The sequence below is a fragment of the Chrysemys picta genome, chromosome 6 (genome assembly GCF_011386835.1).
Source record: "Chrysemys picta bellii isolate R12L10 chromosome 6, ASM1138683v2, whole genome shotgun sequence".
NCBI classification, from domain to species: Eukaryota; Metazoa; Chordata; order Testudines; family Emydidae; genus Chrysemys; species Chrysemys picta.
Genome location: NC_088796.1, coordinates 64,193,001 through 64,211,591, shown reverse-complemented (window position 1 = coordinate 64,211,591; position 18,591 = coordinate 64,193,001). Strand labels below are relative to the sequence as shown.

General features: G+C 40.9%; 1 protein-coding gene across 17 annotated transcripts in view; it reads right to left on the bottom strand.

Annotated features, from left to right (window-relative positions):
- PAM (peptidylglycine alpha-amidating monooxygenase) overlaps positions 1-18,591 on the bottom strand; it is a 236,942-nt gene that overhangs the window by 60,346 nt on the left and 158,005 nt on the right. For all 17 annotated transcript variants that reach the window (XM_005303795.4, XM_042840416.2, XM_005303797.4 and 14 more), the window contains 5 exons: positions 18,451-18,499; positions 14,368-14,435; positions 12,017-12,097; positions 11,640-11,716; positions 10,445-10,548 (listed from right to left, as the gene is read on the bottom strand). In XM_005303795.4, coding sequence (XP_005303852.2) covers positions 10,445-10,548; positions 11,640-11,716; positions 12,017-12,097; positions 14,368-14,435; positions 18,451-18,499 — 379 coding nt within the window. The remainder of the gene's footprint in view (positions 1-10,444; positions 10,549-11,639; positions 11,717-12,016; positions 12,098-14,367; positions 14,436-18,450; positions 18,500-18,591) is intronic.

Sequence of the window (18,591 nt, the reverse complement as noted above, 5' to 3'; positions counted from 1 at the left end):
CTACCCTGCTCAAACATAGCACTTCACAAGCAAACTGACACACACACACACAACTCCAGAAGAAACCAACTCAATGAAAATCTCCCAAAGACTTCAACATGGACTGATGAGAGGAAGTTAACAGGGGATTAGTTTTAAACAGGGGTGGTGGAGTCTTCCCAAAAGAAGGGGACCAGGGCCCCTCCGCTCCCACTCCTACCCCTCTTCCCCCTGAGGCCCTGCCCCCGGCCAAGTCAGAAGCCAGAGTGGGGCCGGGAAGCCTGGGCCCCACCACCTGCCCGGGGTGGGGCGGACCTGAGAGCAGCCCCTGGCCCATGTCTCTGCCCTCCTGACTCCGCCCAGGGCAGGTGAAGAGTCTTCAGCTCCCCACAGCTCCCTGGTCTCCCCGAATGGGCTCCAGCAGCCGGCCCAGCTGGGGGGGGCAGGGCCTCATGAAGAAGAGGAGGAGCAGAGGTGGGGCCTGTGGCAAAAAGTGGACCAGCAGGCCCATACACTTTCAAAAAGTGGGAGGGCCATGGCCCCGACCCCCGTTCCAGCGTCCCTGGTTTTGTAATGATTTTGCTGGAGTATTAAAATGTTGTTGTAACTTAAAAGACTTTTCTCCTGTTAATCAACAAGTGATTAGACTATACTCTGGAGAGGAAATGGGGGCTAAAAATTGGTAAACAGAGAAACAGTGGGACATAGCTGGACTGAAGATTCCTAATATTCATAATTTGCCTGTCTTAGAACAGATCCTTAAATGGCTTATTCTAGGTAACTAATTTTAATATTTTCTTCAATTTCATAGGATTTAGTTAAGGCTGCTTACTTTCCCCAAATATAAACTGTCTGGTTATTTATTAATAAGCAACAGGATCCACTTGCCATTACACAAACAGTTTTAGGTATCTAATAAGATATTAAAATTGAATTAAATACACTTTGGGGAAATAATATGCTTTGGTCTTAATTTACCAGGAGAAAAGCACCCCCAGAGGTAGTACACTCCCAATGGTGTAATCTCTGTTAAAGCTTTTCGCAGAGATATACAGAAGAGATTGTATTGGAAGTCACCAGTTTATCTCTTGTATTATATCATTTGTGGTACTTTGTTTAATGTTTTTTTTTCCTTTCTAAGGAAACAGCAATTGTTAATAATTGTGATGATTTCACTTGGTCTTGATCATGGCATCCTCAAAGGTGACTAAATAGTGGGAGCCATACCCCTGAGTTGGCAGCAAGACAAACAATTAGTAAGAGCTCGCCTGCCATTTCTGGACCAAGTATTTTTAGTAATTTTTTAAATAAAATTATTTGGTGGTCCAACAGTTTAAAACTGTCCTTCTCTTTTCATCCCAAAATATTATATCTTAAACTGCAAGTGGATTCACAGACAGAGCTTTGGGCAAGACTGCTCTTCTCCAGAAAACTATGATCTTTATTTTGGATGTGGAGACTGCTACACTGTCTACACTATATCTGTCACTTTAAAATTAGGCTAGTGTGTGTCATATGGGCCTACATCTTGACATCAATATTTGCTCTGAAAAAGAAGATTATTTTACCTGTACAGTAACCTTTTTTTCAATGTTCTTCAAGTTGTGCAGTCCTTATACATACGCCACAGCTGGTGATTGCATGTTGAGTGCACATATTCAGAGCACTTTCTAGTTAGCAATGCCTGTGGGGTGGTGCATGCTCCCTTGTGCACTCAGTGAGGGTATAAAGGGTGGAGTCACCCCTTCAGGTCCTTCACCACTTGGCGAGCTCATAGCTTGTGGACTCTGACATAGTGGAGATCAGTCGTGGAGTGAGTGTGGTGCATGGATTACACATCTTGAAGAACATCCATTACTGACTGTACAGGGAAGCTCTTTTTCTTCTTCCAGTGATAATCTGTATCATATTCACAGCTGGTGACTCCCAAACAGTCGTTCTTCCTAGATGCAGGTACAAGGAGTTCACACCAACAGGGACTGAAGCACGGTCTTGCCAAACCCAGGATTGACCTTGGTTGCTTGCACTAGTGCAGGGATCGGCAACCTTTGGCACGCGGCCGGTCACGGTAGGCACCCTGGTGGGCCGGGCCAGTTTGTTTACCTGCCGCATCCACAGGTTCGGCCGATCGCAGCTCCCACTGGCCGCGGTTCACCGCTCCAGGCCAATGGGGGTGGCGGGAAGCGACGGCCAGCACATCCCTCAGCCTGCGCCGCTTCCCGCAGTCCCAATTGACTTTGTCAATGTGTGAGCAGATGACCGAGTTGCTGACCTGCAAATGTCCCTTATGGGAAGCCGCTAATGCAGTCTGTGCTCTGGTGGAACACATTAGTTAGTACTCTGCTAGTGGGAGGTGCCGCTGCCAGGCAAAAGCATAAACCAATGCACTGGGCTATCCAGCTAGATACTCTCTGGGTGGACATTGCCTGCCCCCAACCCTCTCTCCATAAGCAACAAAAAACCTGGTGGATTTCTGAAAGTACCTAGTCCTAGCCAAGTAGCATAGCAGGGCCCTTCTCACATCCAATGTATGTACCTACTGCTCCACCCTTTCCGCATGAGGTTTCGGTAAGAATACAGCCTTATTAACGGTTTTATTGATGTGGAATTTGAATACCACCTTAGGCAGGAATCTAGGGTGGATATCATTGCCCTTATGTATGATAGTGTATGGTGTTCCTGCCATCAAAGCCTGTATCTCTCCTAGCAGCCAGGCCAATGTAACTACCAGGAGAACGGCAACTTACACACACCCACCGAGAGAGAGAGAGAAAAATGGATATGTTGCCAATGGCATAAATTAGGCCTCCATGAGAGGACCCAGATTGAGGTCCCACACTGAGACAGGGCACTTAGGTGGCGGAAAGATTCTAGAGATGCCATCCAGGAACCTCTTTGCCATTGGGTGTGAAAAGACAGAGAAGTGGTGAATCAGTGGATGTATGGCCAATATGGCTGTGAGATGCACCTGCAAAGAGCTTAGGGAGAATACTACTGTTTCAAATGATAGAGTTACTCCAGTATATGCTAGACACCTGCTTGGTCCAGGGAAATTTTTACCAACTTCTGTTGGTCCAACGAAATATATTACCTCATCCACCTTGTCTCTCATATATCCTGGGACCAAAACAACTACAACAACACTGCAAACAACATATTCAAAGTAAAACATACTGGGACAAAATTTGCTTTTGCTGGGAGAAAACCCTTCTTCCTCTTGTTTTAAGAGGGGGTTTGAAAGTAATGGACAGTTACCTGGTAAAGAACAAAAGAAGCAGTTCACCCCAGCCATAATCTATAAAGGGATCTGAGTGGGGAACTGGGGAAGAGAGCCATTTTGCACCAGAGCATGATGAGGGAGGCTGCTGTAGCAGGATGGTAGAAAGGGGGTGGAAGATGCTACCTGTCTACCTGCCCAATGGAACACAGATGATGCCCCAAGAACTCCCAAGGAAAAGGTGAATTAGTGAGGGACATTGTGGTTAGGATGTTTCATTGTTTTGGGAGATCTGTAATCTGTACTTTCAGTGATTAAATATAGCAGTGCACTAATATGTTAGACTGGGCTGTCTGACTATTGTGTATCCTCGAGAGACAAACTGTAAACCAGAAGTTTCATGCCTCTGGTGTGGAATCATGGGAGAGGGATTTGTTTAAGTTTTGGGGAGTCTAAAGGGTCAGCGGTTTGCCCAGAATGGCTAGGCAGCTAGGTAGCAAGTTCCTACACTTAGACGGGGGTGCCAGATAGGAGGTCTGCGCCCTGAGTGTGTGCCTAGAGATCTGAAGTTTTGGGCAGTGGCTGGACTCCATTCAGATGCCAGGGGCTTGATACACCCCAGACATCCAGAGCACAGAGGTTTGGATTCTCCACACAGCATTCCTAGTGGGTGGCCTGGAATTAATGCTTGCTAGGATCTGTGCCAACAAGTTCCTGGTTGATTCCTTCCTGCTATTTATCAGTATCTCCTGCACTGCGCTGGAGCACGAGCTCTTTGACAGCATCAACCAGTGAGTGTCCACACAGTCAGGGGGAGGGAGTGGAGAATTGGGTGCAGAAACCTGCCCTCATTCTGAGTCAGAAGATTCAGGGTCACCAGAAGAGAGGCCTGGGGCACTGTGGAGAAGTTGTGCAGCTCTGAATACCAGGTCTGTCTTGGCATGCTGGGGCCAGGAAGATCACTGTAGCCCTCTCATGCTGGATCTTCTGCAACACCTTTGGGAGCAGCAGAACTGGGGGGGGGGGGGGGGCGGGGGAGGGAAGGAAGTGTAGAAGAGTGCCTTTATCTAGGGGAGGAGGACTGCATCCAACTAGGACACTGAGCCCCTTCCCCCACTTAAGCAATATCTGTGGCAAACAGGTCTTTGTGTGAGGTCCCCCATTTACAAAAACCAAGAAGAGATCCTCTCAATGAACTGAGCAGTCATGATTCCTCATGAAACGTTTGCTCAGATTGTTTGCCATTATGTTGTCTAGCCCTGTCAAGTCAACTGCTAACAAACTGATGTCATGCCTCATGATAAACTTCCATAGTTGCACTGCTTCCTGCCAGGGTCATTATGATCTGGTCCCTCCTTGCTTGCTGAGGTAAAATACTGCAGCCATGTTGTCCGACATCATCTAAATGGAATAGCCCTGAATGTCCAGTAGGAATACTCTTCAGGCATTGTGCATAGCCCATAGTTCCAGTATGTTTGTGCATGAGGACCTCTCCATCACTGACCACTGGCCCTGGGCCAAAAGGTTGCCATATGTGCCTCCCATCCAATCATGAAAGCAACTTTAAGTATGATCCTGGATGGAGGATCTGGAGAAAATGGGACTCCACTGCAGGAGTCGTGGGGAATATTTCCACCAGTCCAGAGAGTGAAGGACTGATGGTTAGATGTATACGAGCAAATCCAAATGCTGTCTGCAGCAAGTTAACAGTATCTATGCCTTCAGCTGACTAAAGTGGAGCCTTGCATATGGTGTGTCGAAGATGCAGGCTGGCTTGAGGACCATCAGCATGAGGCAGTCTCTTATCTGAGTTTGAGGGTTGGACTGTAGATCAAAGCACAAGTTCTGCAAGGTCCCAAATCAGGCAGGCCAAGGCCTTGGTAGCATCCATCACAGTCCCTATGAACACTATCGGTCATATGGGCTTAAAGGTCAATTTCTTTATGTTCACCAGCAGGCCCAGATGTGACAGCATCTCAAATATCTTCACACTGGACTGCACCTGGGGCTCTGAGTGACCTCTGACTGGCCAGATGTCAAATTAGGGAAACACCTGGACACCTATCTTTCTGAATTAGGCCTCCACCACTGCCAGACATTTTGTAAATAATGTGGGTGATATTGAGAGATGGCAAAACTTGGCACTAGTAGCGATTGTCTCCTAATGCAAACCTCAGGAAGCACTTGTGGGCTCAATGAATTGTGCTGTGGACATATGAATCCTGAAGGTTGAGGGCAGCATACCGATCCTTCTGATCTGGGGACAGGATGCTGGATGCCATGGATACCATCCAGAACCTGAGCCTTTTGATGTAGGTGTTCAGGCCCCAGAATAGCTCAAAGACCTCACTTTTGTGGGGGGGATGAGGAAATATCTTGAGCAAAATCCTTTTCTCCTTTGCTGCAAGATGACCTCTTCTATGGCACTGAGAATAAGAGGGACTGAACCTCCTGGTGTAAAATGCTCTTAGTGGCTGGGGTGTAGACCGCCAAGAACCTGAGTGTGGCCCTAGAGTCTTTAAGTGACCTCATGGCCTCATCCATCTTGTTGTAAAACAAGGAGCAACCTTCAAAGGTTCCTGATTGCAGTGTGTAGCTCCCTTGGAATTCCCCAGGATGAGAGCCATAATGAATGCAGCAGCCATTGCCCAGGAGGCTGTATTTGTGGCACCTAAAGCCGTCTGAAGGTCAATTTTAAATGTCCAGCTGCCCCTCTGACACCAAAGCCTGGAATTTGCTTCTGTGTTCTCTAAAGTTGCCATTAGTTATAAAAGATGTTATGATCTTACAGTGCAGCCAATGCCTACTCCGGCACCAGGGCTTCAGCTGGAAAGGACAAGGCGGTGTTGTCCAGCCTGGCTGCTGCTGCCGTGCCCCTCATCCTGGGCATGCAGAGATGATTGGGGCTCTTTCAGGTGAGGAGATGTCAACCTACACCTGGAATACACTGGAGAGGCCAAACCCATGGCAAACTGAGGTTCTCCTGGAGCCCACATATGCCACTGGAGGCCACAGAGGCTGGTACTAGCTGTCAGAATACTCGTATAGGTTGATACTGTGATCATAATGCTTTAGAGGCTGGGCTCCCTTCTCTGGTGTGAACACGTGGATTTGGCTGTGAATAAATATGGGCTGAGGATGACAGTAGCACTCCGAGAGTGGGAGAGTCATCCCTGGCATTGGCAGCACCAATGGTATCAGTCCCAAGGGGAAGAGAGATCTTCCTGCAGGCAGCACCAGACCCAGGAAACTGGACTGTGGAATTGACATATGGTGCTTGCATTTCTGAAGGGGCAAGGAGACTTCCCCATGTGCATGGCGGGAGGCTCTATTTTTGAAGAGGTATCCTGTACCTAACCCCAATAAGCCTTGGAAATTAAGGTAATGGTTCTGCAATTGCCCTGTCACCATGTGGAGTCAATTTCATAATCAGGGGCCCAAAATTAACCTTGAATCTGGTCTGTCAGACCCCGCATGGACAGATCTTTGGCACGTGCAACAAGACCCATCTATTTTCATAGGCAGTTGGGGAAGGGGCAGATTGAGGGATGTCCTGAGGAAACTGGGGAGGTTTAAATTCATAAAGGAAGATGATGTGCAGGAGTTAATATGATGGGGGTATGTCTTATTCCTCTGGTTGTGTGTATTTCAAATTCTTTAAAAAGTTCCTTGAGCTATGGGCAGGCATTTTTGTGTCTACATTTGAATAAATATTGAGTAAGGAGTCAATAGAAAAGGAATAGGAAAACTTTGATAAAATATAAGTTTCTCTGCCACATGTAATAGAAGTCTACATAATAGTAGTTACCTTTATATACAGATTATTTATACATCCAAGCGGGGTGCATACTTGGATTTTTTTGTCAAATTCAGCACTCATTATTAACAGTTAAGATAAAGAATCATAGAATAAGATTACAAATTAAGGTGCAAGGTAAAGAATATTTTCCATGCTTTCATATTAGGTCATCTCCAGACCAGAAGATCTTTTCTTTATACATTTCACCATAAACATTAAAAAACAAGACCAAGAAATTTGCACTTTGCAGAGGAATGGGTGGTACAACATTTAAAGGGGAAAAAGCCACTAGATTCTATGGGATTAGATTAATAGTTTAAGTGGGCCAAAAGATGACAAATTCAGTTTTATTTACTCAGATATTAAGTAAATAATACAGGAGGAAGGAACCGAACTGAAAAAATGTGTGATAAACAGGACAATAATCCAGCACATTGATTAGGAAAGAGAGTTTAGAGGTTATTGTAGAAAAATCATTAAAACCATCATTCTGTTGCACAGCAGCAGTTAAAAAAAATCGAAGAAGATACTAGCTTGTATTAGCAGAGGAACAGCATAATAAATCAGAGTTTATACCGAACAAGAAATTTGTTAGATGCCAAATGGAATATCGTGCACAGCCATGAACAGTGTAGAGAGACAAGATGGGTGAAGTAATATCTTTTATTGGACTAACTTCTGTTGGTGAAAGAGACAAACTTCTTAATTACACAGAGCTCTTCTTCTGGTCTGGGAAAACGTATTAAGAGTGTCACAGCTAAATGCAAGATTGAACAGACAGTTTAGCATAAGTAGTTAGCACAAGAATGTTAAGATGACAAAGTCAAGCCTCAAAAGTCAGGAAATTGGCCAGGCAACTTTATTTCGGCACCCTGGTACATAACAATTCTGATACAGTCTTTAATTACTTGATCACATATTATTTGCACTTCCTAACATTTGAGTATTTGACTGTGCAACTGTAAAATTCTTTTAACATAGGCTTTTGTATGACAGAGGAAAAATAATTTAATGGTAAAAGCAACTGAAGCCAGAGGAGAAACAGTAAATAAGCTAGCTCAAGCGGCATTCGGGTTATCTGACAAATACAGTCCAGTGTGGATAGGACAAAATTTGATTAAACCAAGATAAAATTATTTCTTTTAGGAATCAATGCAAATTTGGAATTATTATCCTTTGCACAAAGAAACACAATGCACAGTGAATTGAAAAGAAACACAATTAAACAAAACAAGATGAACCTTTTAGGCCTTGACTAAACAATTCACTGTGCCTGGGGACAGGGCAATTGCAGAATCAGGGCCTTGTTTTCCAAGATTTTTAACAAGGACTGCTCAGCGGTACCTCACACAGAAGTTGTGGGCTTGATGCAGGAATTGCTGCGTGAGGTTCTATGGCTTGTGTTATGCAGTAGGTCAGATTAGATGATCATAATAGTCTCTTTTGGCCTTAAAAGAATCTATAAACATTATATAGCTAAATCAATCATTGGTATTTACTGACAAATATGAACTGCAATTATTTTTGATACATATTCCTTGTTAAATTATTTTTAAAGCTCAGTAGAGGAACAATAGAAATAAAGATACTGCTCCTTATCCATTTTCCAAGAAATAATATGTGTGGCTCAAAGACTTGTTATTAAAATAGTCAAGGGGACTATTTTCAGTTTCACAACGTTTTCATTTGTTTTTAAGTAAGATATGTAATCCATGCATTCTTTATAGTTGTTTAATTGTGTTAGTAGTAACTTCCCAGATATCCAGTGTAATACTCAGCAATGTTAATTGTGGATTTAATTGTGTGATTGTCATCTAGGATTTTTAATACTTGGTGGTAATTTCTTCTTACCACTGTATCTTTGTACACTTCCACAAAATGTTTCTGCCTTCTGTGTAACTGCTTAATGTGCATGTTTTTTGCTCCAGTTTAGTGGATGTCAAGTACAAACCACATAATGAATGTTTAAGTTTTTTTTTATATTAAACATTTAGCATTAGTGTCAGGGCACATCTGTTCCCAATATTTATTTCTAGCTTTTATGTGCAAGAACTATTCAAACATTCTCTTAAACTGAATAATGTTTCGATTTACTGGTTTAAATTTTTATATGCGGTAATAATGGATTTGTAAATTTCTACAGTATGGCTATAATAACTGGTTGGACAGATATATACTGAGAGAGAGGTAATTCCAATGCCCAAACTAAAGGAATTAGCACAAATTAGCATGAGATACATATTACTCTTAATCGTTGAAAGGATATTAGCACATACAAAAAAAATCTTCCCTAGACAAGATATCCTCTTACTACCATTAAAAACTATATTATTGTTCAATATAGTTTTAAGATTATTCTATAGTGGGGTACAGTTTATCCATTGTGGAAGTTTTACATTTCTTTTTTTAAACAACGTTTCAGTTTGTATCTTTCATTTGGATATATTTATATTAATTTTGTGAGCTTTATAAAAAAGCGTTTTCAAACATATTCCCTCTCATTTCTCCTTCAGTTGCTGTTACCCACACAAGTACTTTAACTAAAGAAATATGACTATCAAGTGTTGAACACCAAAATCTGTGCTGAAGTCAAGGGACTTGAGGGTGCTCAGCACATTGCAGGATTAGCCCCTTAAACAGCTGCAGTATCTAACTCCAGAAGTGGAAGACTCAACCTCTACATATCTCTTTTCCTATTCTATCTCACAGGGTGAAGCAAGAATTAACGTTTTAAAAAATGGATCCTCACGTGAGAGGCTAATGTGTCTATTTTAAAAATAAAAATATATACCTAGTAAAATGGACAATTTAGAGCCCTGGCATTATCTCCTGCTGAATAGCACCATTGAAAAGTAATAAATAATAAATCATTCAGAAGAAAATGAGTTTTATTGTTGTCTGTCAGCTTGTATATGAAAGAAAAACTCTTTTATTCAACAATACTATTTTTCCTTTTTGGTACTCAAGATTTCAAAATGTAACCCAAAATAATAAACTTAGGTAATAATTACTCCTGGAAGAAAATATAAGAAAATCTGTAAGGTGTAGTTAAACATGTGCTATGTTGGCCTTAAATTATCTTGAGCCATCAATGCCATCAAATGACAGACAATACTTGTAACTTGGAGTTTTTGAAAAAATACTCCTGTGAAATAGTCCTTTTAGATATACTTCTAAATCAGGTATTTGGCTGAATGGGTTAATTTGAGCAATGTGGTTAGAAGGGGGATTATTAGCCAAAGTACAGGCAATTATGTAGGCCAGAATGGCCTTTTCCTGACCATGTTTATATTCCTAACAGTCTGGGGAGCAAGCCAAACAATTTCAACAGAATGAAGAAGTTTGTTAGGATACCTTTGAGGGGATTGAAAACATGAATGCATGTTCTACACAACCAGTACAATGGTAAGAGAGTTTTTTTTTTAAAAAAGCAGGTATAAAAAACATACCCTATGTGTGTCTCCGTCGTTCTACCTTCACCAGTGAAAACACACCTAGCTGCTAAAGTATCACCAAAGCTAATGTCTACAGGGTGTTCCACAGGATAGAAGGCCTGAAAAAGAATCCAAGGAAAATGGTGTATTAGAATTAGTGAACACACTCAATAGGTGACTTCCTCTGTATTCTTATTTTATTTGTCAATCATTTTCTAATATAAATAATTTCATTCTCTATATTAAAATATATGCACACAAAAATAATATGAATCTGAAATTAAAATGCTTTAAAGGTGATCCACAGAACAATTAACATAATTCTATGATAACTAATCAGACTCAGTGAAAGAAATGAACAGAACATAAAACCCCAACAAAACTAAAACTACTTTAAGAGCCACACCTCTCTCTCGGTGGCTCTCACTACATGTGTCTTAGCACAAATCATGCTGGTGACATCAGTTAGCAAAAAACCTGCTGAACACTCTGTATACTAGCTCGCTCGTGAATAAACAACTGCTGGTTTTGTTTGTTTTACTCTCGGACAACTTCACTATGTTTTTAAAAGGTAAAAATATGTCAAGGATATGAAATAATGAATTATGAATCTTGCTCACAAGACTGCTCTCTGTATTACTAGATATATGCAAGGCAGTGCTGAGAATGCAGACTGCCAGTACAGGAGCTGTTCTCCTTTCTGAAGAAGGGAGATAGGAAAGGAAAGAGAGCAACTAGGATCCCCACCTTCTAAGTAACTGAGTGGAGAAATAAAGAGATAAAGGAGAAATTTTCTTCTATTGTTTCTATTTCCTTTCCTGCCAGCTGCCTGGGATGAGGAAAGAAAAATGGCACAAGTGTCAGAATAGCCAAAGGCAATCGTGTGTCATAAAAACACAACTTGCTATTACATTGTGATGTCTGCATCATAATATTGCAGCAAAGCACAGCAGTGTTCGGTAGTGATGGCACAAAATCACATACCAATGAAATATGATGCAAATATGACTGTCACAGTATAATTTTGTGGCTCTCCAACTCCAGTTGATGAGAAACGTTAATTATATGTTATAGTCTGAACACAATACTATACATTTTAAAAACAAGAATATATCGTGCAAAGCTAAAGCAGAAATACATAAAACAGATTTAGACTTTGCTGCTTAGTTTTAAATAAACATAATTAGAAACAAGAAAAAACTAAACAAACCTGTGGTAGTTGCGGACTCTGTCTACCAATCAAGGTCCACTGACCATTTCTCACTCTGTATCCACTTACCACCTTACCTACAATAAACATTTACCACTGCATGAATGTCAAATATAATACTTTAGAAAAATCAACATATTTTGTATTTGCTATTTTTCTATTAAAGATGTATTACTTAAATTAATAGACTGATTTATTGAAGAAAAATATTTTAAACAATTAAGTAAATTTTCTGTTCAAGTTTAAATAATGCGATAATAAGATTTTTGGATCTATATTTAACTCAGATTGTAAGTTAAAGTTGTAGTTGCATTTTAGTTATATTAATTAGAAAAAAGAGGCAAATACTTGATATTACAGCGGTAATGAACTCTTACCTAATCGGTGTGTATGAACTCTATAGGCAAAGAGGTGCATTGGATACTTTTGATAATGGCAGGCAATATCTGCATCAACCACTGTTAAAACATAAACAGCAATAAAACATTTTAAAAATGCTACTTATTCATCCAAGGAAAGTGATTTTTACAGTACTTCACGGAAACATATACATTTGGAAGCAGTGTATAAAAATCTGCAATGTAGATTCAGGTTTAAAAGGCAGTGGACAATAATCTCTTACATTTCTATAGGAACTTTAGCCCAAAATGATCCCCAAATACTTTCACAAAGAAACTGACATACAAATTATACACATGGACCACTTCAAGCATTACTGAGATGCATCTACTTCTGGGCTGAAACCTAGAAGCTACAGCAAATAGCTCTTCAATAATTTAGAACAATAAATTTGCTTATATATTATCAGGTTGAACACTACAGAAAAAAACATAGATAAGAGACAAAAAAGATAACCACATCAGGGAAACTTAGATAGGCAAATTAAGCATAGTAAAAGAGAGATGATAACAGAGGTTTCATTTTAAAGGTATTTAATGTATAAAAACCACATATAATCACAAGGCAGTTTCAGAGAGTCAGATTCAGGCATGGACACTAATGGGGCTGTGTCTAGGGTCCTGTCTGTTGGAGTCTCTCACACAATCCTATGCCTTTGTGGATAAGGGTTTCCTTTGGGAAAGACTGGGAGCCAGAGTCTGGGGAGAAAGTAAGGCACCAGCTTGCACAAGGGACATGTTGCACAGCAGACAGCTCTTCTACAGGGGCCTCCTGTAACCAACCATCTCTTCTTTTTACCATGTCAAAATAGCTGGGCAGGTTAGAGTAAAACAGCCTATAAAGAACTGTTAAAGTGGGTGAACACCAAAAGGTCCAAAGTTATTAATGGAGCTGGGAAATTGAGAAATTTTCATCTAAATGATTTTTTTGACAGAAAATTCAATTTCTGCACAATGAAAATTTTCTATGAGAAAGTTTCAATTTTGCAGATTTCTTAAAATTTTATTTTCTGTCTGAAAATGCATCAAAATATTTAGCTTTGGTTCAGACAGACTCAAGTAAAAATATTAAAGTTTGCTGAACTGACCTAAAATGTTTATTCAGTGATAGTTAAACATTAGACTGCATTCCATATGGTGGTGCATTGCCCCAGAGGAGTTGTGGTTAGGAGACAATGGGGGCAATCAGGCATCCAAGCTACAACTCCTGTGAGGCAACATACTGCCACAGGAAACTGCAAGGTAATGTTGAACTGGCTCAAAATGAAACACGTTAGGTGTGTTTAATAAACAGAAATTTAACATTTTGATTTGGGAATATCAAAATTTGTTGATTGAAAATACCACAATGAAACATTTTCCCATTTCTGGACCAAAATGTTTTGGAAGTTTTTGTTTCATTAACAAGTTTCAATATTTCAATTTTTCGTCCCAATTTGGGAGAAAAACAGCATTTTGAAATATCAAAAATTCCTGCAAGGAAAGAAATTCCAAGTTTTGATAAACTTCTTAGTAAATAAGGAAATCTGTAGCGTAGGGGTTGGCAACCTTTGGCATGCGGCCCATCAGGGTAATCTGCAGGCGGGCCACAAGACATTTTGTTTATTAAGTAAAAATTCGCTGTTCCTGGCCAATGGGAGCTGCGGGAAGCGGCAGCCAGCTTGTCCCAGCAACTGGGAGCTGAGGGGGGCTGTGCCTGCGGATGTCCAATGTAAACAAAATGTTTTGTGGCCCACCAGCAGATTACCCTGATGGGCTGCATGTCGAAGGTTGCCGACCCCGCTTTAGCAGATTAAGAGAGAGGTCCCAGCAACTTCAGATGTTTCAGTAGGTTGCAGATGAAGTCAGAAAAGGGATAAAGAGTGAAATATTGCAATCTTAGACATTAGCAAATGTTCCTGCATGTATTACATTTTTAAAGAAAAACTAGTCACCTATTTTTGGCCCAAGAAGTGCACTTTTTATTGGCAAGTGAAATGTTTGTTTCTTTAAGTGGAAGAACTAGGCCAAAAAAACCCAAACCAAAACAACCCCCCCCCACTTTAATAGTTGCCTACTGATTGTGTAATTTTAAAAAACAAAATCCAAAACAACTTTCAGATTATGTTACATTGATGATTATTCTTCTATAGCATACTGTTAGGTTCTTTGAACCTAGTCTGATGGAACAGCAATATAAATTGAAGAGAGTAGGTATTTTTTAGTATTTATTTTAGTTAGCAATAAACTTTTGCAATTCAGAGAATCTCCGTGAAATTATTTTCCATATTAGACAGATGAACACCAGAAGATAAAAATTACACAGATTGCTTTATACGGTTCTCGCTCACCTTTTTCCCCTGGTGGTATAACAGTATTCACAGACATCATAAGATACATGCCAGCAATCAAAGGTTGCCTGCAGAAAAATAACGACATTTACCTCAAAGCTCCATAAGCCAATTAATTGGTAAAATAGTCCTCTGCAGGCTATACGATCCATAACAATTAAAAGTCCCCATAGATACTAAACCTAAAATGTTGTATTACTATTAAAAATCAATTTTCAAGGTGGAGATTCATAAAATCATAGGACTGGAAGGAACCTCAAGAGGTCTTCTAGTTCAGTCCCTTGTACTGAAGGCAGGATTAAGTATTATCTAGACCAGGGGTGGGCAAACTATGGCCCGGGGGTCACATCCGGCCCTTCAGATGTTTTAATCTGGCCCTTGAGCTTCCTCTGGGGAGCAGGGTCAGGGGCTTGCCCCGCTCAGCACAGCTCCTGGAAGCAGCGGCATGTCCCCCCTCTGCACGCTGCCCCCGCAGCTCCCATTGGCAGGGAACCGTAGCCAATGGGAGCTGCAGGGGTGACGCCTGTGGACGGGGCAGTGCACAGAACCCTCTGGCCACGCCTCCGCTTAGGAGATGGGGGCGGGGGGAGGGACATGCTGCTGCTTCTGGGAGCTGCTTGAGGTAAGCACCGCCCAGAGCCTGCATCCCTGACCCCCTCTCCTGTGCCCCAACTTCTTGCCCTAGCCCTGATCCCCCTCCTGCCCTCTGAGCCCCTTGATCCCAGCCCAGAGCACTCTTCTGCACCCCCAACCCCTCATCCCCCGCCCTACCCCAGAGCCCGCACCCCCTGCCCCAGTCCGGAGCCTTCTCCCACACCCTGACCTCCTCTTTTCTGGCCCCACCCCAGAGTCCTCACCCCGTCCCGCACCCCAACCCCCAATTTCGTGAGCATTCATGGCCCGCCATACAATTTCCATATCCAGATGTGGCCCTTGGGCCAAAAAATTTGCCCACCCCGATCTAGACTATCCCTGACAGGTGTTTATCGAACTTGCTTTTAAAAATCTCCAATGACAGAGATTCCACAACCTCCCTAGGCAGTTTATTCCAGTGCTTAATGACCCTGACAGTTAAAGTTTTTTCTAACGTCCAACCTAAACCACCCTTGCTGCAATTTAAGCCTATTGCTTCTTGTCCTATCCTCACAGATTAAAGAGAACAATTTTTCCCCTCCTCCTTGTAACAATCCTTTATGTACTTGAAAAGTGTTATGCCCCCCTCTCAGACTTCTCTTCTCCAGACTAAGTAAACCCAATTTTTTTAATCTTCAGTCATAGGTCATGTTTTCTAGACCTTTAATCATTTTTGTTGCTCTTCTCTGGACTTTCTCCAATTTGTCCACATCTTTCCTGAAATGTAGCGCCCAGAACTGGACACAATACTCCAGCAGAGACCTAATCAGCGCGGAGTACAGTGGAAGAATTACTTCTTGTGTCTTGTTTACTACACTCCTGCTAATGCATCCTAGAATGATGTTTGCTTTTTTTGTTTGTTTTTTGCGCAAAAGTGTTACACCGTTGACTCATATTTAGCTTGTGATCCACTATGACCCCCAGATCCCTTTCCGCAGCACTGCTTCCTAGGCAGTCATTTCCCATTTTGTATGTGTGCAACTGATTGTTCCTTCCGAAATGGAGTACTTTGCATTTGTCCTTATTGAATTTCATCCTATTTACTGCAGACCATTTCTCCAGTCTGTCCAGATCATTTTGAATTTTAATCCTACCCTCCAAAGCACTTGCAAACCTCCCAGATTGGTATCATCCTCAAACTTTATAATTGTATTCTCTATATTATTATCGATATCACAGATGAAGATATTGAACATAATAGGACCCAGAATTGATCTCTGCTGGACCCCACTCATAATACCCTTCCAGCATGACTGTGAACCACTGATAACTACTCTCTGGGAATGGTTTTCCAACCAGTTATGCAGCCACTTTAGTATTTCCCTAGTTTGTTTATGAGAAGGTCATGCAAGACAGTATCAAAAGCCTTACTAAAGTCAAGATCTACCACTTCCCCCCATCCACAAGGCTTGTTACCCTGTCAAAGAAACCTATCAGTTTGGTTTGATATGATTTGTTCTTCACAAATCCATGCTGACTGTTACTTATCACCTTCTTATCTTCTAGGTGTCTGCAAATTGATTGCTTAATTATTTGCTCCATTATCTTTCCAGGTACTGAAGTTAAGTGGATTAGTCTGTAATTCCCCTGATTATCCTTATTTCCCTTTTTATAGATGGGTACAATATTTGCCCTTTTGCAGTCCTCTGGAATCTCTCCTGTCTTCTGTGACTTTCCAAAGATAATTACTAATGGCTCAGATATCTCTTCAGTCAGCTCCTTGAGTATTTAGGATATATTTCCTCAGGCACTGGTGACTTGAAGACATCTAACTTGTTTAAGTAATTTTTAGCTTGTTCTTTCCCTATTTTAGTCTCTGATCCTACCTCATTTTCACTGGCATTCATTAAGTTAGATATCCAATTGCTACTAAACTTTTTGGTGAAAACTGAAACAAAAAAGTCATTTAGCACTTCTACCATTTCCATGTTTTCAGTTATTGTTCTTCCCTCCTCCCCCCTCCGAATAAAATATCTAATCTGTCCTTGGTTTTCCTCTTGCTTCTAATGTACTTGTAGAATGTTTTCTTGTTACCCTTTATGTCTCTAGCTAGTTTAATCTCATTTTGTGTCTTGGCCTTTCTAATTTTTTCCCCTATATGCTTGTGTTGTTTGTTTATATTAATCCTTTGTAATTTGACTTAAAAAAATTTTGTTGGACTCTTTTTTGAGTTTCAGATAATTGAAGATCTCCTGGTTAAGACAGTATGGTCTCTTGCATACTTCCTATCTTTCCTATGCAGTGGGACAGTTTGCTCTTGTGCCCTTCACAATGTCTCACTGAAAAATTGCCAGTTCTTTTGGACTGTTTTTTCCTTTAGACTTGCTTCTCATGGGATCTTCTCGCTGAGCTTGCTAACGTCTGCCTTTTTGAAATCCATTATCTTTATTGTGTTGTTTTCCCTCCTACCATTCCTTAGAATCATGAACTCTATCATTTCATGATCACTTTCACCCAAGCTGTCTTCTACCTTCAAATTCTCAACCAGTTCCTCCCTATTTGTTAAAATCAAATGTAGAACAGCTTCTCCCCTTAGTGGCTTTCTCCACATTCTGAAATAAAAAAATGTCTCCAATACTTTCTAAGAACTTGTTGGATAATCTTGCCCTGCTGTGTTATTTTCCCAACAGATGTCTGGGTAGTTGAAGTCCCCATCGCTACCAACTCCTGTGCTTTGCATGATTTTGTTTGTTGTTTACAAAAAGCCTCATCCACCTCTTTTTCCTGGTTAGATGGTCTGTAGTTGACCCCTACCATGACATCACCCCTGTTTTTTACCCCTTTTAGCCTTACCCAGAGACTTTCAACATGTCTTTTTCCTATTTCCATCTCACTCTCAGTCCAAGTGTATATATTTTTGATATATAAGGCAACATCTTCTCCCTTTATCCCCTGCCTGTCTTTCCTGAGCAAGCTGTACCCTTCTATACCAATATTCCAGTCATATGTATTATGCCACCAAGTCTTTGTGATGTCAAATAAGATGTCATACCTTTCTCCCCCAACTTTTTTTTTTTTTTTTAAAGATGAAGTAAATTTGAAAGCATTTTTCACAAGCTTGAGAAGAAATAAGGCAAACACTAAAATAACATTAACATGTATATTCCTCTTTAGTTTCTTCCCCACCCCAAATTTCTAATACCATACTAGGCTCCCAAACTAACATCTTCCAATGGTGTTATGATGTAGCATAATATGATGTAGCATAATATAAGAAAGTTACCTAGTGTGAGAGCATTTGACTAACAGGAAATAAATTGTGCATTTTATTGTAAAGCTATAATGTTATTCAAAGCTTGTGTTCATGTGTGTTCATTTCAGGCTGTGCAAAAGAATTTTGGACCTGTTCCCACTGGAATAAGTGACCAAACTCACATCAGCTTCTATGGCAACAGGGGACCCCTGGATTAAATTTGGATGAATTCCATGAAATGTATTCAAAGTACTTGCCTTTGATGGGTCAGATGTAACGTTACACCAGAGCAATCCTTGTGTTTATCTGCACAAAACATGAAACAGGAATTTAACAGTTTATTTTTAATGATTAGTAACTGTAAATGTTAAGTGATTTTTACTTAGTGAATAAAAAAA